The following is a 26,250-nucleotide window of genomic DNA, read 5'->3' on the forward strand; positions in this document are numbered from 1 at the left end:
GACAGCCAGCCAGCTTGCTAGCTGAGAGAATGAATGAATGAATAAATAAATAAATTGAATTAATAAATCGTTTTATTTCGGCCATGTGGCCTTAGCGATACATACGCCGCTCTTAAATGTCGCTGTCGACTAATCTGTGGTATTGGCTTCAGTCGACTAAGATTTCTTTAGTTAAGTCATTTTTTTATGCTTATCCATGCTTAATTACTCATTTCCAAGATACTCATGAGCACATTTCGGATCAACACATGATTTCAAGTGGTGCTTTTGCAGGATTAATTGTGTTGAAACTCAGCTTTACAGATAGTTAACTCACTACATTTATGCTGTGCTTTTCTAGTCTCAAAGCGCACATCTCTGTTGATTAAATCGACGACTTGATTGGTTGAAAAAATCATACAAGTGTAAGACTACGACTACTACTACTACTAAGATTTCTTCTATCGAGGACAGCCCTAGCAGACTGAAACAAATAAAACCGACTGTTGTTGGGCAGAACTGCTGTGGTAGGATTAATATTCTCATTGGCTGTGGTGAATATCGGCGGGTGCAGCCAAATAACTATGATTTTCCTGTTAAATGATGTCCAAACACAAACATCACCTTCACCTAATTGAAATGGAATACTAAAGTAGGAAAAGCTGCCGCTCTGCCTACTGCTCCACTGAGTGAGATATCGTAGTAAAAACCCAGAATGCTTTTCTTCCATTCCCGAACTACCTGGGCCTTTCCTTTTATCCTTTCTTCCCTACTTCCTGTTTTACTGCTGCCAAACATGCACGCACGAGCACATCCTCCACCAGCATGACCTGAGGCCGCCCTGCTCTTACTAACTGGTGTGTGTGTGTGTGTGTGTGTGTGTGTGTGTTTGTGTGTGTGTGTGGGTGTGTGTCGCGCAGCTCAGCCCCACCCTCTGATTACACAGAGGAACAGAAAGAGAGCCGAGAGAAGCAGAACATAGCAGAGAAGGAAGAGGGAGAAGCTGAAAAGAGAAATGTCAAAGCTGCATCTGGACCTCCGTAGGTATAACTAACCAGTCAGTCAGTTAACCAGTCAGCCGGTAAAGCCACCAGTCGAATACAATACACGAACATTTGTAGTCAGGAAATCAGTTTGTTAGACAGACCTGGAATGGTTTAGTAGCCAGTCAGAGAGTTAGTCAGCCACTTCGGTAGACAGTCGGTAAACAACTCATTTAGTCAGTTAGTCGTCCATTTTGATAGTCGGTCAGTTGTTTGGTGGGTGAAAGAGGCTTTTAGTAAGTGGGTCAGTCTGGTGGTTTTTCATTTTGTTGGTTACTTAGGCAACCAGTCCATTTGATATTCATTTCAATAGTTAGTCAGTCTTTAATTAATTTGATGGTTAGTTTGTCAATCTGTCAGTTAATGATTTAGTCAGTCAGTTAGTTGGTCAGGGGGGCAGTAACCCAGTCCTTAGGGAGCCGGGCTGGGAGTCGGAGGGTCGCTGGTTCAAGTCCCTGTATGGACCAAAGCACGGTCTGTTCACCTCCTGGGCACTGCCAGGTGCTCTTGAGCAAGGCACTGTACCCCCCCACCCACCCCTCCATTTGTGCATGAATAGGGCTTGAGCATGTGTGTGTATTTCAGGCCTGTGTGTAGGGATTGTAATTGTAATTCCCCCACTGGGGATCAATAAATATATAAAGGATACATTATTATTTAGTTAATCTGTTCATTTTTCGGTTAACCACCAAGACGGTCGGCAAGGCAACTAATCATTAATCTATCCCTCCAGCCAGGCGGCGAGTCAGCTGGTTGCTGAGGGGAGTGGCTCTCTGCTCTGCAGCTTCCAGCCGGATAGTAGTCAGGGATCCAGTCAGTCAGTCAGTCAGTCAGTCAGTCAGTCAGTCAGTCGGTCAGTCGGTGGATATAGATGCAGGGCTGCTGGTCAGCTGCTCCGGACGGCTTGTATCTCCCTCAGGATCTCCCACCGGTGAATCAGCTGAGAAGACACTGCGAGGTAAGGACCTCACACACTCAAGACGCTCAGCGGGATGTTTGTTGAGTACATTTCTGAGCTGTTTGCTGACTTTTGTAGGCATGTGACAGGCTGGCGGCTGATCCTGGAGAGAGACAGGGAGGGTTTGTGTGCAGATGTAGGGCCAAAAAAAAGGTTTAAGCAGTTGTTGAATCTGGAGCTGTGAAATGTCATCAAGTTGATATCTGTTTCCATGTAGTTTTCGCTCAGCTGCTTCATTCAGACCGCCTGTTTTCTAGGCTCCGAGTGGCCGACTGGTAAGCAGGTCATGGATGTTCCCTCATGCTCAGTCTCATGATAGTGATCATAAAGGCTCACAGCTGTTGTTTTCTACTAAAACTTGTTTTTGCAAAGGGATCGCTTTAATCGACTTCTTCTTGTTGTGATCAGAAAACCAGTTTGACTTCCAGTTGTGTGTTATACAGAATCATTTTTAGGCTTTGTTGTTTTGTGCTATCTGATACGAGAAGAGGCTTCCCAAAAATACTAGTAATTGAATCATTAATAGCAAAGATATTTAAATTCAGCCTCTTTCAATTACATTGTTTTTATAAGAAAGCTTTCGCCCTCAGCCCAAATGAATGCACCTACTGTACATACTGTGTACTCTTGTGACAAAGCACATTTGATAGTATATCATATGAACCCAAGTACCTCTGTAAAAAAAACACACATTTAAATATTGTGGCAATAACCCACCATAACTTTTTTTTTTATATTAATGAACAGCCGTCATATTCAAGCCATTGTCTAATGAGTTGCTACAAAGCTAATTAAGACTATCAGCTCCACATAATTGACAATTTGTCAATATGTATCTGCCGTTTCCTCCTTGGCTACTAGCAACTGTGGTGGGTTGGGGGTGGTGCACGATCACCTAAGGCTTGAATCCCATGGACGCGCCCACAGTGTTGTTGTCATTACTTGGAATTCCTCATGGGGGCGACAGAAAGTACGCACTATAGCTTTAATTATTTATCTCTGAACTGTTCCCCACGTCTTAAATTGGAAACTGGAAAAAAATCAAAAAGAAAGACAGTCAATGCCAGAAATATTAAAATAACATGTTTTTTTTCCTTCATAACTTTTGTCAGTGACGCCGTCACAAATCCTTCACCTGTCTAAAAGCTCATTTCACCATAACCCGTAACACACCAATGTGCTGTTAAACTCGCCTGAGGAGTGTCATCCAATAAACTGACAGCTGGTCAGGATTCTTTGGTGTTTGGTGGATTTAATTATCCAGGACTCGTTTTACGTGTTTAAGTGAGGAGATCCCGAGGCAAATAGTTGACTTAGGCATGCATGCATGCATAACGGCCATTTTCTAAATAAAATAACCTGCGTGTGTCTGTTTCTAAATTGTGAAACACTGTAAAAGAGACCTGCATGTTGCAGCCCAATGTTCCATTAAAAGAAAATACTTTTGAATTTCAACACACAGATATATCTACTTACCTAAAACAACAACTACTAATATTCCAAAAAATGACCGGCTTTGGTCTGTTTTGTCTATGCTTACGTTCTCAATATTAAGAGATTATAAAGGCAAACAAATAGCTAACTTTCCCGCACTAATGCTCTAAAAGACCCACATTTAGTCTCTTTATTTTAATGTTACAGCTGTTATCGTCAGTGAAGGATAAGCAGGAGAAAGCACATCAGTAACCAAAGTGTCGGCTTTAGTTTTTATGTCAAACAACATGATTCATTGCTGAAATAATTACTTAGATTTGTGTGTGCATTTAGTACACTCATAAGAAACGGAAACGGACTTCTTTTGGCAACCAGTGTAGCCCTCTGCTGGACATTAGATAGGAGGCAGGGTTGAGACACTTCTACATAGGCTTCATGTTTTAGGCCCAAAAGCTTTGTCCTATATTTTTCCAGTCTATAGTCATTAATTACACCTGGGCTTCTCCTGCTGTGACAACCCCAAATTGTCTGCTTGCGTATGGCTGTGAGAAAGGTCTGTTGGATGAATCGGTCACTGTTCTCAAGGTCAAAGGTTAACTGATTTCCAATTCCTCTCAGTTCATCATATAGCTTCAATGATGAGTGAATATATACTTTACATGTAAAGGCTTGTGAATAGAAAATTTAATGGCAGAATTTCTGAAGAAAAGATGTTTAATTTCTTTCTTTTTTTAAGGATTTAGAGGATAACAATTTACCATCATGTTGTCCTCGGGTCAAATTGACCCATTTTCCTATATCAATGTTCTTTTTAATTCCCCAAAATATCATGATTTATTCCACACAATGCTCTTTGGCATTTACAAATCTCTACTTTCATTAATTTCATAGCATTGGAAAAAAAATTACGTGTTTTTGAAATAGTATTGAGTAAAAGTTGACATATTCAAGTCTGTGATTATCATCAACATCCATTCCTTTAATTTGAGTCGAAACAATTACTAATTTCTCCTTTTCTAACTCAACCATTAGGTATAATTTCCTATAAATGAGGTTTATTGAACATAAATTCTAGAAATAACTAAAACTAAAGTTAATTATTGTGTCAAAAGTGTAGAAAAACGTAAGAAAAAGTTAAAAAGCCTCAACAAAGTCTTGATTTTCAATTTTTGACGGGAAGACAACACAAGGGTTAAGAAATGTTACCCCTGTGGAGGAATTAGATGAGTTTCTCTGGCTTAGACCAGAAACACACCGCATGCTGGGGGTTAGTCTTCAGTTTTTGGGGCAAATTTGACCCCTTTTAAAAATGTCTATATCAGTAATATGGCATTCTTTTTAACCAAATTACCACAGAAAAGGATGGATTCCCTGCAACGCTCTTTTACAAATACATTTAATCACTTTCATTGGATTTCGGGTGTAAATTGACATGGTTTCAGATCAGCATCCCGACCAAACTCATCAGCTCAACATGACTACTATTAGTTGAAATAATTCATAATTTCTGCTTTTTTTAAACTCAGATATTTGGTATAAGTCTATACAAATGAGAGCTTTTGACCATGGATTCCGAAAAGTAGCTCAAAACAAGTGATGGTAAAAGAAATAATTAAATTAAATGTTTGAACCGGGAGGACAACACAAGGGTTAATAGCCACAAGGCTTGCTAAATATATATATAAATAATCGAATTGTCTGAACAACGCTTATTCCACACTTGATGCACATAGTTTTGTGTGTGTTTGTTGTGTACAAGCTATAAAATGTAAATAAGTTAAACGCATCAGGACTATTGGAGTCATGAGACCTGCAGGTTGCAGCCCAGTGCTCCACATTAGGTTGAATTCCACAGTTAGTGTTGTTCTGATGGCATTTGATCAGGTTTCATGTGGTTGGATTTAGTCAAATTTAGGGCCTGCATTTGATGGGGACAGGAAGAGCTTTGTATTTGGAATTTGAAAGACGTCTTGAAAGACAAAGTTGGACCTGTTAGTGCATCCTTTGTTTTCAATCTCCATTTTTGGTATCTTAGCTGTCGGGTTTGGTTGCACTGCGCTTCCCCAGAAATCACTTGTCAATCAAACAAAGAGAAGTTGCGACATCTTCTTTGCATTTTCTATTGTGCACTTTATTTTTAATTATTGCATTGAAACCGCTAACTGGTAAAAGGCATTACTTCCTGTGCGGCTGCAGAGAAGTACCCTTTCATGACCTGGATATTTTGTTAGCTGTATCACCGCAGTGTTAAAGCAACCACAGACGGAGAAGAACTCAACATATTGGTTTAGATGGAAATGTCACAGGTTTTTACTGCAGTACTGTAAACACAATCTGTTGAGTCACTGATCTCTATTTGTGTTTTTATTTGTAAAGGATAACACACATTAATCAACATTTCTGTAAATGTGCCAGTGTTAGCCAGCCGGCTAATTTTCAACCGTAGTCATTTGGCCAGATTATTTTAAACCATGGAAGCAGGAAGCAACAAAAGACATTAATACAGGTTAAAATACACACACATTAATCAAAAAGACACCAAACGTTAACAGCTAGATCAGAAATATAAGCTTCTTTTTTTTTTTTGTATGCCATGCAGAGCTGCAGAAAACAACAGGACACCAGCAGAGATTACACATCAACAGTTAATATAAGAAGCCAAGCAAGCATCAGGACACGTTCAAGAAACTCAGAAACCAGTCGGATGTTCAGAGTGGAGACTAAAACATACAACACAAAGATCCGCATGTGATTCAAAAATACCAAAGCTTCCGTTTCTGGTAGGATGTCATAGGGCTGGGCGATATGGAGAAAGTCAAATATCACAATATTCTTGACCAAATGCCTTGATATTGTGTGGTTGACTATTGGTGCTTTAAATGTAAATGTGCTGTATTTATATAGCGCTTTTCCAGTCTTAACAACTGCTCAAAGCGCTTTTACATCTACAGGTAACATTCACCATTCACACACATTCATACACTGTGGCCGGGGCTGCCGTACAAGGTGCCACCTGCTCATCAGATAAACATTCACACACGTTCACACTCCGATGCGCAGCACCGGGGGCAACTCGGGGTTCAGTGTCTTGCCCAAGGACACTTCGACAATGACTGCTCGAACCATCAACCTTCCGATTGGCAGGCAACCGCTCAACCACTGAGCCACAGCCACCCCTTACAAAATGTTACTTAAACAATGAGATTTTTGATAAATATTCTCCAGAAATGATTTAATGACTTAGTGGGTAAAGGTAAATAATAGAACAGCTGAAACAGTCTGGGAAGTTCAGAAAACGGCATCACATCACTGTAATGCATCCTGTAAAACCAGGAAAAGACTAAACTTACCAGATTACGATATTACAATATATCCAAAATCTAACACAATCTAACTAAATCTAGTCTCATAATATAGATGTTGTATCGATATCGCGATATATCGCGATATTGATATCGCAGGCAATATATCAATGTTGTATCGATATCGCGATATATCGCGATATCGATACAACAGCCCGGGCTCAAAATGTCATCACCTGGCTCATTTCAAGATAATAAGGGCGCAGAGTTGACATTTTGTCCAGAGGGTAGCTGTAGATTCAAGCTTTAAGGCTGTTCAAAATCTAAAAGGTTTATTTTTTAATGAATAAAATAAAGGTTTTAGCACTTGGTGCATTTTGATGGAAATACAGCTGTAAGGATGTTGCTCCAGCACTTTTTTCCAAACTGAAATATCTCATGCATATCAACTATGTGATAGGTTGTCATACAGTTGTTACCAGAGGATGAATTTCTTTGCAAAAAAAATCATTTCACATTTATGAAGCGATTCAAGCTTTACCAAAATCGATCCATAGAATTCCCAAAATCGATTCATGTTTTTTTGTTTTTATAGTTTTTGTTTTGTATTGGCGTTTGTACTATGACATTTGAAAAGTTGAAAACGTACACACTCGATATTGAATTAAGTCGGGACATTTTCTGAATCGTTCACCTCTAGATAAATCCTACTTATATTTCTGGCTTTTCTTTTAGCTTTGCAGAGTCAAAGTTTTTCTAAGTTACTGTGAAATATCTAAACACAAACTACTAGATGCATCGCCCCAAACCTTAGGATGATTCCTACTGACCTTTCCTCTGCCGTCACCATGAGGTTGACGTTAAGGATTTTGAGGGACATGTCTTGAGAACCATTGGATGGATTTCCATGACAAGTGGTAAAGACGTTCATATGACAAATTGGAATACATTGGTTTCACCTTTTAACTATTTACATACAACGCTACTCTCGTCTCGGCTGATTGTTAAATGGTTATTCCTCTCAAACCTGAGTTCTGCCACGTTTTCATAATCAGATTTGAACTAGAAACCTGCCGATGTTAGTGCCTTGCTCTAGACCTGTAGTGCACACCCAACCCTTGTTGTTTGGCCTCCTACTCCATCCTCTTTTTCACCTTCGCGCTGACCTTTCAGACCCAGCTGTGTGCGCTGTCTGTACAGATGTTAGGTCACCTCCTGCTGTGGGATTAGGGAGGGTTCCAGGAAGCCCTGGTGGGATTTACAGATGGGTAAATAAATAAATAGATACCTTACGCCTGAATTGAGGTGTCACATTCTGATCTGGCAACACAGTCTCACTCCCAGCTTGTCAAAAACTGATGCTTGGTCAGGGCCTTTGGTGCTAGATACTGACGCAAGATTTCTCCCCCTTTAAACAGAGGGGGCTTTCATCTAATCCCATAGTAATCCCATCTGTCGTGGTATTTGACGCTCTGGGTACCCCTTTGGCATCATTTTTCAACTTGGTCAGGACCCTTGCTGTCACTTTTTGATGCTCTGGGCCGGGACCCTTGGGGTCATTTTTCAACAGGTGGGGTAAAACCACTTATTAGGGAAAGGTCATGGGTGGGTTTGAAAAATTTACGTTTAAGCAGCATGAGCAACAAGAACGGAAAACACCCTCTGGACCCATCCAGCACCCCAACCTTCCTGCAGCGCCGCGGTTGAGCTACAGCTGCTCCGACCCGTGTCCCATACAGACGCCAAAGGACACCTTGTGCACCAGAATTGGACCCTGAGAGCCACAGACACAATATCAGATTAGATTCATTCATTCATTAATTGATTGTCCTGCTTTGTCGTCTCAAATGTGCCTCACTGCTTTGCTAAGTGGGTCTGAAATGCTAAAAGATTTCGAACAATCTAAAGGGGCGACGTGATGACAAATTGGATAATCAATGGCCAATCTTTATCCGTGGTAGCAGTTATTGATCGTTGACTCTGGAGACTAGATTGGAAAACAAAGCAAAGGCCCTCAGCTGAGTCCACAGAACAGATGGAAAACAAATCAGTTGTCTGACCTGGTTAAGAGGATTCAGAGGTCAGACATAAAGGTCTCTCAACAATGTCTGCTGACCTTTAATATATAATGTCATTTTGGAAAACAAATGCCTTTAAACAGAATAGTACTGGACTCGATTTACCAATGGAGCCAATCTGAAGGTTCTGGCATCCCAGTAATTCCTGTTTACAGGCGTCAGATATTATCCCTTACAGATAGTATATTTCAGGGTTTGTGGCATAGTCTGCCATACCATTGCGTGATTCAAATTGCCTTAACCCTTGTGTTGTCCTCGGGTCAAATTGGACCCATTTTGAAAAGAAATCTTTATCAGAAAAGTGTCTTTCAACCAAATTTTCAGAAAGATAACGCGGATTGTTCCACACAACGCACTTCAGCCCACTGCTTTCTTCAAATGTGGATATTTTATTCAATTTTATAGCATTCAAAATCCTTTATTCATGAAAGACCAAAGAACAAAGTGACCTAAATGTCCAATAAAGCTTCAAAAACATGGGAACCCCCCCCCCAAAAAACGTCAAAAGCCGCAGATAAAAATTGACCAAAACATAAGGGGGAAAAGCAACAAAGGTTTGGAAAAAGACAACCGAAATGTTGAATAAAAGGTTTCAATATTGACCCAGAAAAACAAAAAGTTGCACGGTCAACAGGAAGAATGCAATCCTAGCAGAATTCTGGGACCTGTATTATAAAAATGCCATACCCTGCCATTATTGTTTTAACCTTAGCAATTTCTAGATTATATTTTTCCGGAACAGATCATTTAAATAAATGATAAGAGATGTCATACTTGAACCTCTTCAGCACCTAACAAGTTTAGATGTTGGCCTCATTTTTAGGTTTCAATACTTTAACTGATTTAGTCGGATCCCAGGTTAAACAGGTTTAGGATTTGGTTGCACGAAGAAACCTTCTTAAATGAAAACTTCCACCTCCCCCTGAGGAGAAGTTGTTGTCATGACAATAGGATTGGGCACCGAGAACCAATTCCTACTTGCAATCGTATCAAAAATTACGATTCCAGTAGAATCGTTTCTTTATTGGAATCGTTTGGAGGATCTCGCTTTCAAATCCGATCATCTTTTCCCAATTTAACATGCGCAAGTATTTGGTTTCCGTAGCAGCCAGGCGCTGCGTCGCATCCTTGGAGCACAGTAAGTAAAGCTCTGGTGTGGCTTTATTTTACATTGGAAAAAAAACAGAAAAACTGCAACCCACCATTGAATCAAAATAAAACGTTCCTCTTAATTGTGAAAGTAGGCATGTGACCCGTTTTGACTCCACCCCTCAAAGAATCGAGAATCGATGAGAACTGGAATCCAAAGTGGAATCTGACTTGTTAAAATCCAAACGATGCCAAACCCTACATGACAATCAAAGCCGGTTTGTTCCATTTGAAGATCAGAGCTCATGATTCGGAGGACAACTTGGCGGACCAGTTGTGACTTGATGTCAGTCGCTAGGGAAACTTAGTCTCTGTTTTGTGAACCTACATTTGTGTGGGTACTCAACTGATTACTCAGATTAATCCTTATGTTCCGGTAAATTTGAGTCGGATTAAAAGGGGAGCAGGAATTAATAAATTGGGAGTCCAATTTGACGGGCCTTAGGGCTTTATTTTGGACAAATTCCCCCTACAGTCTCTGCCCACCATCTAAAGTCAAACTGTCTCTATGTCATCATTTCTTTTCCCTATAATCCTTTAAATCAGCCTTGCTTATTTCTCCTCTATATTCATTGAAAGACATGATGCTCAAGTCTGGTGTTTTACGCATAGCCTTCGTGATTCGTGAATCGTCTTTTGTGAGCTACTTAAAACCCCAGTGAGAAGAAACAGATTAATCCTGTCGATGTCGATCAATAATTAACACAGAAAAGGCCAAGCTGTCATCAGACCCTTAGTGTTTTAGTGGTAGGGTGAAGAATGAACGTCCTTAAAATATCTATTGGTAGCCTTTCCTGGGCTGTTTCTCTGTATAAACCAGTGCTGTTACATTTAAAAACATTACATGCAATACATTACACATACGCTGTATTTAATATGTTGTTGGTGGACTGTCTATAAAATCCTCCTTTTGTCTCTGGGAAAACTACCCCTGGTCTGTGGCTATGAACTTGACAACTGAGACATATTTTGGCCGGAGTTGTCTGTACTTCTAGAGAATACATTTCATTTGGAAATCTGACTTGGGTTTGGAGGAAAACATATTTAAATAATATGAATTATTTATTGATTTAATTAAAAGGATCAAGAGTGCATTATGTATAAAGTTCTAATGAACCCGGAACACACACCACCCTCTATGCTCATCAGCAGTAATTTATAGATAGTAATTAGGAATAGAGGGTGCCAGGGTAAGTACAGGCTTTTGTTCCGGTCTTTCTTTCCCTAGTATAGGATCTAATACATTGTAAAGGTGTGCAAAAAAAATCGATTTAAGCTCTACCGATTCAAAATCTATTCATAGAATTCCAAAAATAGATTTGTGTGTGTTTATAAATAGTAATGGCATTTATACTTTCACATAGGAAAAGTAAGTACATGTAAATACTCTGAATCGTTAAAAAAAAAATTGAGAATTGTTTTTGAATCAAAAATATTTTTTTTTAATAGAAGTGTGAGCCTTAAAGTCAATATTGTCTGAAGCATGCCCACTAATGCATTGGATTAAAAAACAATCCTGAAAAGGCGATGAATGATCATCTTATTTTATCTGTCCCACTTTTTTTCCAGCTTGAATTATTCAGGGTTCAAATCAGATTATTTAACTGTTAATCAATGATAAATATAATAATAATGAAAATTCAAATGTTAAACACTTTCTTTAGTGCTTTTCAAAGCTGGAATCATGCATCAAAACAGCGTTATTCTTAGCACGCTTGCACGCTAAACTAAGTTGGTGAACATTTAACCTCGTTAGCATCAACGTTAGCATCGTCACCGTGAGCATGCTAGCAAACTGATGTTAGCATCTGGTTTAAAACAGCACTGTGTGTTCAGTGCAGCTTCACAGAGCTGTACACTCTAAGGCGGGGGTCTTCAACGTTTTCCAGGCCAAGGACCCCCAAACTGATGGCGAGATGGAGCGGGGACCCCCTAATTATATATATTGTGTGCATTGACGACTGAAAGACATCTTCTGCATTTATCTGTTTACTACAGTGTGTTAAATTCATGTTAATGTGTATTTAAAGACATTTCAATTAGTGGAAAAAATTGCAGGGTGGGGGGGGGGGATATAAAAAAAAGTCTAATCAAGCAAAACTTTCGCGACCCCCATGCAGTACCTCCGCGGACCCCCTAGGGGTCGCGGACCCCCTGTTGAAGACCCCTGCTCTAAGGGCTCTATTTACTTGATCTATAGCTCATGGTCCAAATGCATTTAGAGCATGTCCAACTCCACTCTTGCTAGTTAAACGGCGCGTAATGTGGGCGCGAGGTAGGCTGCAAGGGGCAAAGGGGTTGTAATCAGTCTCTTTAGAAGTTATTGGTGATTTTGGGCTCAACATGACTTTGTCATAAAGGGTCATATCCCATTCCCTTTTTAACCCTCATCTTGTCTTCCCGTCAAAATTGAAAATCAACGCTTTGTATCGATGTTTTTAACTTTTTATTACATTTTTGTATCTTTATTTCAACACTGTAGACGCTTTTTTGAATGTTTGTCACTTTATTTGACGTTTTCAACACTACGTAACACTAACTTATCAACTTCAGTTTTACAGTTATTTTTGGAATTTATGGTCAATAAACCTCATTTAAGGGAAATTATACCTAATGTTTGAGTTAGGAAAGCAGAAATTAGGATCACATACGAGGAATTTTTCTTTGGAGCGTCGTTACTCCCACTTTGCTTACACATACATACACAATATACATACTCTAAATAGAAACAATAGAGAGGCATGAGTGCAATATTTGGAGCACAGTGCAAAGGATACTGGGATAAATAGTATTATGTAATTATGCCAAAGAGCGTTTAACTGAGGCTGAACTCTGCTGCGTGTCCTTGTGTTTGTAATAGGGAAGCTCGGCTCGGCTCTAGCATCTGACATCATCCAAATCCACAACATATGCATAAATCATCCACCGCCACCCATCTGAAGGAATTATTTTGCCGATTTAGAGACCTACAACCGCATCTATCAGCACCTGTAGGCTATGTTGCTTTTTAAGTAATGTATCTGATGTGTGAGTGACAATGAGTGTCAGTTTTCTTCTAGCATCTATTATTACAGATGACAGTTACTAAAGACCACTTTTCTTAGATGTCACCTTTATGGCAGGCCCGGCGTCACTTTAACAGGCTCGCCCAAGACTTTCCTTAAAAACAAAACAAGAATTATAAAAAATCGGCAAATGTCCGAATTTGTGCTAAAATAGTCTAAAATCTTAAATAGTTTTCAAAACCGTTTAAAAAAAAAAGTTATGTCTCTTTAGATGTTTCTGCGCAAGTTGATCAGACACTGAGACAGTGAGGTTCGGGAGATGATGTAGCTTGTCGGTATGGCGGCTATGCTAGGCTAACGTCAGCTGATCTGAAGCTGGGTTTCCTGTAAAGGACGATGTTGTAACAGTCATTGTTTGGCATCAGTGACAGACGCGGTTTATTTAATCGAAAACCTCAAACAAGAGCTGACAGACATTTGCTCCGGTGACTGTGCCTTCTCAGAGATGTTGGCAACAACAGATAACATGATGGAGGATCATGATATCGGAAGCTTGGACGTACCCACTTACAAAAATCTTATAAAAATATATGTACTGTTTAGCCGGTGCCAACACAAGGAAATGCCATGTTTAGAACATAAACCTTTTATAATCTGCCTAGCAGTTAATAGACAAACTTGTTTTTTTTATACGTGCAAATACAAACTGTCTTAAAATGCACCTGATACAGAATGAATGAATGCATGAGGAAATAAAAGTGCTGTGTCGGAGGGAGGAGACTGAGAGAACAAAACCTGCCCGCAGACCACGTTTGGTTCCTAGGCTCTGTTACCATAGTAACTGACCCTGAAGTTAAGTCGCCTCTCTTTCTGAAACAGAAAACCCAGTTTCCCTCATTTCAGGGTTAACTAACTCCGAGTTTTCACTAAACCTGCTTCCTGAGACGGACCCCTGGTCCTTTTCTTAAAGGTTTTAAAACCATTAGTGCAATTACTTACTCAATTACATGTGCAAATCCTGCATTTAAGTGGTAGTGTGGAAGTATCCAGTAGCAACATGTCATGTTTTATGTGTCTAAAATTGAGTAAATATTGAATACAAAAGAGATCAGCTTTTCACAGTGGACACACAAGTGTGTGTATTATATAACCCGAGACACAAACACACACCAACAACAGGCCTTTAATGGATAACCCATGACAACTTCATTAGTTTATGAAGCTGCGGGCTGTTTTGGTGCCGACTAAAAGCAGTGCCATCTGTTTTTACCTCCCAGATGTAAAGGATAACAGAGGAGGAAGAGCAGATGGACGTTGTGATAGGGACGCCGATGATGTGTCCACGTTTAATCTCTCAAGTCATGTCTCTTGAATTTCAGCGCCATGTCTTAGGCACGGGAGGCGAGACGTGTGGTCGGATTATGAACCGTTGTCAGTCTTGAAACTGTGGTGATTGTACGGATCTTCTATTCTGCTGGGTTGAAGATGCAAGTGAAGCATCCATATTTTATTCTAAGTCTTTACTACATTTATTATTATTACTTGAGTCGGCACAGACTTATCATATGCAACTTAACTGGTCGGTTTAGGCATGAAACTGCAACTTTTGTTTCCCCTTTTTCCTAGTGTGTGTGTGTGTGTGTGTGTGTTTGTGTGTGATAGCTCATACATTTTGAAGGTCTCTGTGTGGTTCATGCTTTTAATCTCGCTTGTTATTGAGATAGAAGGTTAACCACACACAAGAAGAAACTTTTCTCCACAACCTTGTTAATAGGCATGCACTCAGTTGCCACTTTATTTACGCCCTGTCGAAAAATAATGCAATCTGATTGAACAGCCTAATACATCTTAACCAGTTAAATGAATGAGGTCCACCAATTTATTAGAAACACTTTAAGGCAATACAGTTCCTCAGCACGAACTACAGCGTCCAAAATGACTCTGACGCTGAATCAACAACTTCAAAACCAATTCTGAACATTATAAGCAGTAGGATTTATTGCTGGGCTGATGTATTAGACTGCACAGACTTTAGCTGGCTGTAGGAAACTGGCAACTATTTATAATAACCCTATATTAACACCGCATCATGCTCCCAGGTCAAAACTGAAATTCAACGCTTTTTGTCACGTCTTTGTCTCTTTTTTCAATATTGAAAGACTTTTTTCAATGTTTTGATGCTTTTCTTTTAAATATAATGCTTATTTTCATTACCGTGTATGAATACCATCACCAACTTAAATAGTTTCACACTTATTTTTGGAATTCATGGTCAATAAACTTCCTTTTTAGGAAATTGTACCTAATTCTTCAGTTAAAAAGAGCAGGAATTATGAATTATTTAGAGTAATATTAAAGGAAGAATAATCAAAGAAGGGTTTATGTCAACATTCGGTTTTGAAACATTTCAAAAAGAAATTCTAACGTTGAAAGTGCATGAAAGTAGAGATCCGATCTTTTGTTGTATGGACTTATCCATTTGAATTTTGATCAAAATTAGAGATTGAAATTTAGAAAACGGGTCAAATTTGACCTAAAGACAACGCAAAGGCTTTTATTTTCTTCCATGTTGTTCTGTTTTGTTGTTCGTTACCATGGTGACTGTTCTCTGCAGTCAGCTGACCGAGCTGCTGTTAACTGGTTCGCCCTCAGGGAATTATGACTGAACGTTTAACCGTTTACTGTCACGCGGTGTCTCGTTTGTCATCTCGACAAATGAAAGAAGCCGGAGTTGTGAGGACTCTTTTCTACTTAAGTCAGTGCTTTTTTTATTATTACTCTGGCAAACCTTGCCTTTTTACACGTGTGATCTTTCTCACACAGAAGGCTACTGGTTTCTCATTTCACAGAGAAAATGTGATTTTGTTAAAGTTGCCATGCTAGTTATCAATTTGAAATGTCCGCTTTATGTTCATGTACAAGTAGAATGTAGGAAAAGACAAAGCTTTACTGGTATACACTCGTTTTCACAGAATAATTGAATGAGTGGATTGGTTGTTATTTTCACTTGAATAGGTATGTTCCCACACACCAACATGGCCTCGCATTTGCCAGCTCTGATGTCATTCTTTATGAAAGTACTTCCACTAGGAGAAATTGCCAAGGAGCTGCAGAGAGACCAAAGGCCCTATAATGCAGGTGTATTTAGGGCGTGTCCGAATCCGCTTAGGCTAGTTTGACGACAGAAAAACGGGTCCAGGCGCATGGTTCAAAGGGGTTGTACCTAGTGTCTTCATTAATTCATGGGTGTGTTCTGGGCGTAAAATGCAATAAACCAATCAATGTGTCATCTCCCATTGTCATTAACAGCAAGGCACGTTTCTACCATGATGCTTTGCTGTTATGATGATGATGATTTGCAACCTTTATATCTTAATTTCAGATTTTTTGCATTTTTGGGTGCTGCTGCCTCGCCGTGTGTGTGTGTGTGTGTGTGTGTGTGTGTGTGTGTGTGTGTTAAAAGCATTGTGTGTGCAGGCTGTGCATAGGCCATAACTTTATACTAATGCACTGTTAAAATAACATTTAAATGCTGCACTATTGACTTTAGAGCAGGATTTTGTTGGTTTAGGGTGTGATCACTTTCCGCTGCCTCAAGATAGCAATACGCCCAGAAGGCACCTGAACACACCTTCCTGTGAGACACGCACACCCATGGGCGCAGGTGCATTTGCTATTGAAACGAGGTGGGCGCTGGACGGTCTTAAAATAGCCATTTGCGTCATGCTTTGCGCCGGGTGGAAGATAGAGGCCCCAAAGGTCTGTGCCCTTTATTGGTCGTTACATACCAGAAAACGGTATTGTAGCATTTATGAAAAAGGAAGGAGCTCATTTGCTTCACCATTAATGGTCGGAAAAAGATGGTTGCTGCTTCCAAGAGGGGTTTCCTTTGTACAATGGCCATTTTTAGGAGGTACATCGCACAAGGTACAATTCCCGAAGTTGATTTCCATTTCCTGATGGGCGACTTTTAGTCATTAGATAGCCGCAGAGATGGTCTTGTTAGCTTGACCTCATCGTCTCCACCTCTTCTCCTTTCCTCTGGGTTTACTCTGCTGTTGTGCAAGCTGGCTAGCTAGCCCATGCTAACAGAGTCGGCTAGAGACTATCGGACTACAGGAGACGGGCAAGTTGATTTCTTGGTCCTGATGAGGAACTCATAGAGCATGCATGGAGGGAGGAGCCATTTGTGCAGTGACTGAGCCTTTTAAAAACCAGCAACTTTTATCTTTCATCCTTCTTCTGATCTAACAGCAACAAGAGGTCGGGGAAGTATGCGTGGAGCCATCGCCAAACAGTCCTATGTAGCTCCAGTCCGTACTGGAGCTAAACTTTAAGTCTGCTCCCTTTTCAGCGGTCCTGTCAAATTCGAAGGATTTGATTTAACGCCTAAATATTCCATTTCACAAATAGGTTGGAGTACAGATGCTTAAAATGCTCCAACTTCCATTTCACTGCAACTTCAATGTCCTCTTTCCAGCCTTTTAGCAACAACATGCACACCATTCGGTCCGCTCACGCTTTATCTACAGCCACAGCCACTCAACGTGTCCATGGACTCGTCTCTTCTGCCAAGCTGGTGGGGTTCAACCTGTCCTGGTGGGACATGGGGTTTGTTAAAGGCCGGTTTAACTTTGGCTCCAACTACAAAACCAAAGGGGCTCACCTTTGCCATCCTAGCTCCAACCTTTTGGAATCTTTTCCTTCAGTCTGTCAGGTCTGCTGAGTCTCTGGACTGTTTTCAGAGTCTTTATGAAAACCTGTCTTTAAACATTAGCCTTTGTGTAAAGTGCCACCAGCCCTTTATGCTGAGACTTGTTTATTTTATTTCCATATTGTATTGTTAGCCTGGCCTTGTGTTTTGGGGGTCCCCGAGGCCTTTTTTCATTTAATCAACATCATTAGTCAACTGACCCTTGTTTATTTTTACGTGTGTTCCACCACAATCCCGCCTCGTTCATCCGGTCCTAGGGACCCCGGAGGACTAGATGAGGGTAGTGGTGTACGCGTTTGAGTGCAGGACGGGTCTCAGGACCCCAGACGCCAAGGCCACCATAGCGGGAAAAATCCAATTGAACGCAGGAGACTTGAAGCACAACACAAGGGTTAAACCTGATTTGTATTTTGTAATTCATGTTTATTCTTATTTATTTCTTCATATGTATTGTGCATGTGTGTAAGGCACTTTGTAACTGTTTTTTTTTTTTTTTTTAAGTGTTATATTTATGTACATTAATAAAGTGTTACTTACTTACTTACTTACTTACTTAAGCTCTATTTGGGCTGGCTTTACGTAGTTCAGGTCGTAAAAGTTGTAACATCTGTCTGCACTTGTATGCACTGCTGCTCTTTCTATTCTAGATATCTAGAAATAGCTATTTGTACAAATGTAATGAATGAGCGCTGATTAAATAAACCGTAGTACTATCTTTGCTTCTGGTAGGTTGGTGAACAGTGTCACTCTGATCGTCACTGTACTGTCTGACGTACGGTGAGGCCGTTGTGAGGAGATCCTGGTTAGTCACTGGCCTCGCTGTAATAAAGGAGAGTGCTCTATGTGCTTCCTCTCAGCTGGGTAAATTCCTGTAGAGTCTTGGGATCCTCTTTCTTAATATACCACATTTAGCCATCGGGCAAACTGACACCAGACTACAACTCACTAGATCAGCGGGTTTGAAACTTTCTCCAATAATACAACCCAACTAAAAATTACTTAAATAATAGCATACATTCCAAATGTTTAGAATCCATCACACAATTCATTCAATTGTGCCCTGAGATGGTCAAGGGGGGCATTCCTAGTCCGAGGAGCGGCAGAGCGGAAGCCATGTGTGTTTGTGTGTGTGTTCGTGCGTTTTTGTGTGTGTGTGTGTGTGTGTGTGTGTGTGTGTTTGTGTGTTCTAAGTGTTCGTCTGTGCGTGTGTCTGTGTGTGCGTGTTTGTGTGTGCGTGTTTGTGTGTTTGTGTCTCTGTGTGTTTGTGTGTGTGTTTGTGTGTGTGCGTGTTTGTGTGTGTGTTTGTGTATGCATGCCAGCGTGCATGCATGCAAACACGAACACACACAAACACACACACACACCATTTTCCCAGAAAGCCATGTTCTGGTCAGCGCAACCCTCTGACCACACGTCCATAACTCAACGGTCTGAAATCACAGCACACACCGTCTCCTTCCTGTTGCCGTGTACGCTCCCTTTTCATCGGCTTGTTTTAACTTCTCACACTTATTTATTTTTTTATTTTTGTGTTTACACCCCTAATGCCAGAGTTAGTGATATCTTTAACTGGACGTTAACGCGCCTCTCTGTCTGTTTCCACAGGTTTTTTTCCGGGGATCACTATGACTGATGGGGATTATGACTACCTTATAAAGCTCCTTGCCCTGGGGGACTCTGGCGTGGGGAAGACCACCTTCTTGTACCGCTACACGGACAACAAGTTCAACCCCAAGTTCATCACCACAGTCGGCATCGACTTCAGGGAAAAGAGAGTGGTGAGTTCCATGTCATGTTGCTCAGGTTTTAAGAACAAAAGCAGGGAAATGTATGCATATGCACGCTTCTGTCAGCTTTCAGATATTACTTTTTTGAAGATTATTTTTGGGGCATTTTCGGCTCTACCAACTGAGCTATGTGGACGTCCGGTTTCCCATATTTCTGCCTCTAGTTTTGAATAAAGGCTACTTCCTCTTAAGATTCATCTCAACCAGACGTCAGTTTTACCAGTATCCCACGCTCACCTTACACACTGTTAATGCAGGCTTAGTTACCATAGTTACAGAGGCATTTGCCCAGACATTTTCATTGGGCTTCACTTATCAAAGAACTGACACTGGGTCAGAACGGATTTTCTGCTGCTTTTGTCCCACAGCCGAGTCTCAGTCAGTACATTAACATGTACAGGGAGATAAAAGATGGCTTAGGTTAGCGAGCAAGTTTCTAACAAGATAATCATATTATTACTTTGACAAATAAAGGAAATCATCCTACACGTATCATTTATTTATTTGCCTCCACCAGCGATACTGTTGTGAACAATTCCTGGTTAGACCAATGATTCCCAACGTTTTCTGGCCTGAGAACTATGGAAGTGAAAGCATCCATTAAAAAGAAAAAGGTAGAGAAAATTCCCCAAATGAAATAGAAACGTATATATTCCTTCTCATATATTTTTGACCCGTTTTGAGATTTCTTTTGCAAGTAGTGGGCCCCCCATTCCTCTGTAGCTCCTTATCTCTGCTGCATGCTAGCGCCTCGTGGCTACATTAGCCGCCAGTAGCATAACACCCCCAAAATAACATCCGAGTTGCATTGGGGATGATGTATGACATGGGTATCACTACTGATTATCTGAATCAATTTGATTCCGATTCACAATGTCCCAATACGATTTGATTGGCGGTTCAATTTGATTGAATTCTATTAGGGATATTTCAGTTACAATACTCCTTTTTCCTGGAAATGGAAGAGATTCTCAGAGAACTATTGCTGTAAAGTGTAAAATGAACAGTTTTTCCCTTGCCCAAATTTAGCTTTGGAGCGTTATTTATCATGACATGGATTCCCTAGATCAAATAGTTTCGTATGATATCAATGCCTCAAGTCTAGCTTTAAAATGGAGCCTCTCAGAATTTTATGAATCAATATCAGGTCATTCCGATGAAGATCTTTATTTAATCGGAAAATTGATTTTCCGAACCCAGCCCAAGTGATGGAGTCGCCAGGTCTTGTCTCTGGTTCTGATGCATCGGTTTAGATCTTTTTCACTGTCCGTTATGATTGTTACAGAAGGGCAATGCTCCGATATGTCTTTCAAATATCAAAACCGACAAATCCTTCAAACTAAACAACAAAGTAGTTTGTTTGTTATTGGCTTGGGCCAGTACTCACGTGTACTGACCACTTCTGGTTTTTTCCCAAATGAGTACCCTTGATTCTATTTGTCATTAACAGTACTATTAATAGGCCGAAGGTTCTATTGACATGAAACCAGATGTTGGTAACCAAGTAATCCATACCTACAAAGAAACCAAAACAAATAAGTTCCGAAATAAAGTTATGAGTAATATTGTGAAGTGACGCGCTCACCCTGCTTGTCATTTCCGGGTTAGCACTCCACCAATCAGATCGGTCATTTGAGTCCGACTACCGGCAGTGCCGGGAAAAAAAAAAATCTTACAAGGGACATGGTGGATTATTCAGCTTTTAAAAGACCACAAACATCTCATTGAATGTAAATTAAGATACCATGAATTGCTTTTTTTTAATGTGGGCTGGGTATTAAACTTGGATTTTGACAGTCACCAAATAGTCAGTGGGACTTTTGCAGAGTGCGTTCACTTAATCATTGATGGAATACCTGATGTTGTTAGCTTTATATGTATTATTTTATTATTTCTGTGCAGCTGTTTATGAGAAGACACTAGTGCTGGGTACCGACACGCAATGCCAATAGGACACCGGTTCCGACATAAACAGTAGTAACGAGACCGGATAAGAAATTCAAATTTCAGTTCCAAATATGGGTGCGAGATTTTTTTGTAAAGATCATGGTGCTTGTTTTTGTTGTTTACCAGCCATTTACTGGTGAAAGAAGTCCTATTATAAGTTATTGTTATTACATCAAGGCGTTCTATAATGTCGCCAACTGTCTTTTTGTGCTCCTTTTTAATATTTTATATTATATACATTTTAAATATATCATATATATTTTTGTTCAGGCTTCGTTTACGCACCGGCACCATTTTAAAAGTATCGTTTTAGCACCGGTATGGGGGGAAAAAAAGCCAAATAATACTAAATATAATAATAAAATCATTTCATTTAATGATAAAAACAAAACTTTAATTTTACCAAAAACTTAATTATATTCAGCAAAGAAAGGTATGGAAAAATGGGCAGCTGTGGCATTTGTGCCCAAACTCAATGTCCAAATCCAGCAACCTTCGAGCAAACTGCCCCACACATTCCACTATAAATGACTCATTTATCACCTTGAAAACGGAACTAAAAGCCCTGCAGAGTTGATCTAATTGCTCTGAGTGGGATGGGTGTGAAAGCATCTTTAAAAAGAGAGTGTCTCATCTGGGAGAGGGAGAGGTGTGAATGATGCCAAAGGCTTCCTGCAGAGACACAACCATCAACCCATCAAGCTGCAGCACACAGGAGTTCATCATAATTACAGAGTCAGGATCAACGTCCAGATCCCAGTTAGGCCCTGTTCACACCTGGCATTCACCTTGTGTCTTTGATTATCTGTGATCAGATTTTGATATAATGTAAAAAATGCGGCCAATCGATCCTCAATGTGTCATGGGTGAAGCCCATGGTTGGAAATAAACACCAGCCACGAGCCAAATGCGGGATAAATATGCATATGCTGCTAGATTCGCTTCACTCACCAGCCAAAACAACAACAGTGGGACTCTATTAAGCAGCTGTCGGATGTTGGAATCCACCTACCACAGTGGCAAGTGGACAAAAAAAGTTCCTTTCCATTCATTCTGAATAGGTGAAGTGCGCTTAGGCTGCAGTGTGCACACTGATTCTCTGCTCCTGCTGGCTAGTCAGCGTTTGCTACCCACAAAGTATGCCGTTTTTCCACAAACAAAGTTTAGAAAAGAGAATTTTCAGCACATATTTGATCTGTCAACATAGTGTGTTGCCAGATAAAGTTAAGTGAAGGTCATGCCTTTGTGTCAGCAACGCAGGTGTTATTAAAATGAATAGGTGGTTGTGTCTTTTTTGCACTTTAATTACGTTTTTGAGGGAATGTCGTCTGCAACTAGAGGCAGTAGTGAATGTCTGTAGCTGCCCCTTTGTAATTGGGAATCCTACACATTTCCTTTCAAATATATATATATATATTTTTTACACCAAGTTGCCACTGTATCAGGCCCTTTTAGTTCAAACAAATTACAATGCCGATACGATGCATTCTGGAGCCTGTATTTGGAACAACAGATCACTACACATTAATTGTATCCGATGGATCAATACTAAACTAGTGTTCCTTTTTCCTCAGGTGTACACAGCGTCCAACCCCAATGGGGCAGCCACGGGGAAAACCTTCAAGGTTCACCTTCAGCTCTGGGACACAGCTGGACAGGAGAGGTAAGCTGTCTGTCCCAACAGACTGCCGCTTTTCTTCCACCAGGACAGTTCCGGTATACAGTTTTGGTTACGCATGTCTCTCTATACTGAGTCCACTTGTCCAAAATCTGCTCACAATTGTCCAATTATGATTTGATTTTATTTTGGAAAAAAATATGTAATATGAATATGGGTAATATTAGTGATAGTGAGTGTGTGTCTGGCGGTTATAAACTTGAATGTATCAATTTCAGTCTAACTTACAATCAACATGATTTAATGTGTATTAATTGTTACCAGGTAGTAGTCACTGCAGTCGACAGTTAGGTCAAAGATTAAAGCTTTGGTGCCTATCTTTTTGATATTCATTAACGTCTATTTCATTCAAGCCATTGTTAAATGAGTTGCTACAAAGCTATATAAGACTACATCTCTCTCTGTATCTCTCAGTATGTTCAGAAGATTGTGGTGTCTGGCAACACGAGTGAAAATTATAAACTCTTCTGAAGAGTCCATGTTTTTTTTAAATCCCCTGTGTACTTCTCAGCTATTTGCAACTGCGTGGAGGAGGGGTGGGGGGCGGTGCGTGATCACGGAAGGCTGTTTCATTTGGATGCGCTGACAGTGTTGTTATCATTACTTACAATTCCTCAGGGGGGCGACATAAACTACGCACTATGGCTTTAAAAGGATAAAGATCATAGCTGAAATCGAGCATGTATAATCACGCTGAATATTTCGAGGGAGAAAACAGAACAGTATCTTTATGAGTGTCCTTGGGTGTCAATCATACATGCGTGAGTGTGTGTTCTTTAATTGAAACTGGCCTCGTTCTTTTGAATCTGTTTATAAAGGGCTGATGATGACTCACTGCACGATGAGTCATTGTTAGTTACATAATTCTAACTTCATTTTTTCAGCTCAGTGTAACGGAACATGTTCTCATAAGATGATAGTCATGAACCTCTAACCCAGTCATTGTTCCACCTGACCTGTGTAATCAGTTCGCCCAGACTGTTTACTGAGGAAACACCCTAATATCTTTGCTTATATATATATATATATATATATATATATATATATATATATATATATATACAGTGAGGAAAATAAGTATTTGAACACCCTGCTTTTTTGCAAGTTCTCCCACTTAGAAATCATGGGGGGGTCAGACATTGTCATCGTAGGTCTAAAACTAAAAAAATCCAATAATCACAATGTATGATTTTTTAAACTATTTATTTGTATGATACAGCTGAAAAAGTATTTTGCCAAGCTTCTTGACAATTTCCCCGTAGCCTTGTCCAGCCTTGTGGAGGTGTACAATTTAGTCTCTAGTGTCTTTGGACAGCTCTTTGGTCTTGGCCATGTCAGTAGTTGGATTCTTACTGATTGTATGGGGTGGACAGGTGTCTTTATACAGCTAACGACCTCAAACAGCTGCATCTAATTTAGGATAATAAATGGAGTGGAGGTGAACATTTTGAAGGCAGACTAACAGGTCTTTGGGGGTCAAAATTCTAGCTAGGTGTTCAAATACTTATTTGCTACTGTATCATACAAATAAATAGTTACAAAAATTTACATTTTGGTTTCTGGATTTCTTTTTTATTTAGATTATGTCTCTCACAGTGGACATGCACCTACGATGATAATTTCAGACCCTCCATGATATCTAAGTGGGAGAACTTGCAAAAAGCAGGGTGTTCAAATACTTATTTTCCTCACTGTATATACGTGTGTGTGTGTGTGTGTGTATCTTACACGTATGTCTCAAAAATATGTCTGGAGAGGATCTTTAAACATAAAAAATGACAAAAAATGTAACATACCATTGTTTCTGGCTTTAATGTCTTCATGCTGAATCACCACCAAGACAAACTTCAAAACCGTTAGAAAAATATTTTTTAGTTTATTTTTTTCAGTTCACTTTTTTTCCTGTAGCCTCAGACACCTCAGCTCTGACAGATCTCAGCTGTGGCGTTCATTTCTTTGTGTGTGTTCTAGGTTCCGCAGCCTGACAACGGCGTTCTTCAGGGACGCCATGGGGTTCCTGCTGATGTTCGATCTCACCAGCCAGCAGAGCTTCCTCAATGTCAGAAACTGGATGAGTATGTTAACATTACATTTTCTTTATGAACATAAACCATTAGTTTACAGCAAAACCATTTTCTCTCCTTTAGTCAATATTCTGCCCAACACCTGTTGCATACCTACAGCTGTGCAAAGACTTCTGTTTTACATGTAATCTCATTTTTTTGCTGTTGTGTATTTGAATTCATTTCCAGGCCAGCTACAAGCCAACGCCTACTGTGAGAATCCAGATATAGTGTTGATAGGAAACAAGGCGGATCTGGCCGACCAGCGGGAGGTTCAGGAGAAACAGGCCAAGGAGCTGGCTGATAAATATGGGTAGGTTTGTTTTCCTCGTACAGTATTTGGTCCATGTGTTTAATTTGGAGTAAGGATTAGGTACGTGCGGTATGGATTTATTTCAGCTGACACGATAACCAATAATTACCAGCTTCCCATGGCCAAAATGTTTAAGATAACTGATATTTTCACTATTTTATCAAGTGTGTTTCATTGGGGCCCTAGCACAAAAGTTAGTGTTGTCATTCCAGCTAGCCACCAGACCATGGTCTGATGTTGCCTGGCAACACAATTCAGTTCCAGGAAGAAATAAACTCTGTCTTAAACTCTGGAGAAATTCCAAATGTTTGGGGACTTAGGGTACAGTGTAAATGTCAGATTCTGTAAATGAAATGTGACATTCACAGTAAAATGGAGTAGATTACATACTTGCATACTACTTGATAGCTTAGGTCTAATATCCACATCCATGAAACAGTACATGTCTGTCTATTTCAAAATATGACAATACATAAAAAACACCACCAATGAAGTCTTGGTATCAATATTCATTTATATTAAATCAATAGACTGTTATAAGTTTTAAGCCCAAAGTGTTGTCTAACAGAAAATTAGCAAATCTTTTGAACACTTATGATGCTGTGAACTGTAAGGGTTTTTAATATTTTACTATCTCATACAATTTATCATAAAAATTGATAATTTTACAAACAATCCATCAGTTTATAGATGGTTTAAATTAAATGTATTCCAGTGTACTGTACTGTGACCTCGGTGAGTCAACTTCAGTAGGTAAGCTGCAGCAGGTAAAACTTAGAAAAGTAGCTTTCTGTCATATT

At 39.9% G+C, this 26,250-nt stretch overlaps 1 protein-coding gene across 6 annotated transcripts in view; it reads left to right on the top strand.

Moving 5' to 3' along the window:
- The window catches only part of rab27b (RAB27B, member RAS oncogene family), a 48,026-nt gene that overhangs the window by 18,179 nt on the left and 3,597 nt on the right, over window positions 1-26,250 (top strand). The window contains exons 1-6 of one of the 6 annotated variants that reach the window (XM_034895761.1): window positions 941-1,023; window positions 1,756-1,983; window positions 19,272-19,440; window positions 22,971-23,059; window positions 25,046-25,149; window positions 25,327-25,450. In XM_034895761.1, the coding sequence (XP_034751652.1) occupies window positions 19,288-19,440; window positions 22,971-23,059; window positions 25,046-25,149; window positions 25,327-25,450 (470 nt within the window). In that variant the 5' untranslated portion in view covers window positions 941-1,023; window positions 1,756-1,983; window positions 19,272-19,287. Of the gene's footprint in view, window positions 1-940; window positions 1,024-1,711; window positions 1,984-19,267; window positions 19,441-22,970; window positions 23,060-25,045; window positions 25,150-25,326; window positions 25,451-26,250 lie in introns of those variants that run through there. The other 5 variants (XM_034895759.1, XM_034895760.1, XM_034895764.1 and 2 more) reach the window with 5 other exon arrangements.

The sequence above is a fragment of the Etheostoma cragini genome, chromosome 16 (assembly GCF_013103735.1).
Source record: "Etheostoma cragini isolate CJK2018 chromosome 16, CSU_Ecrag_1.0, whole genome shotgun sequence".
Classification (NCBI taxonomy): Eukaryota; Metazoa; Chordata; class Actinopteri; order Perciformes; family Percidae; genus Etheostoma; species Etheostoma cragini.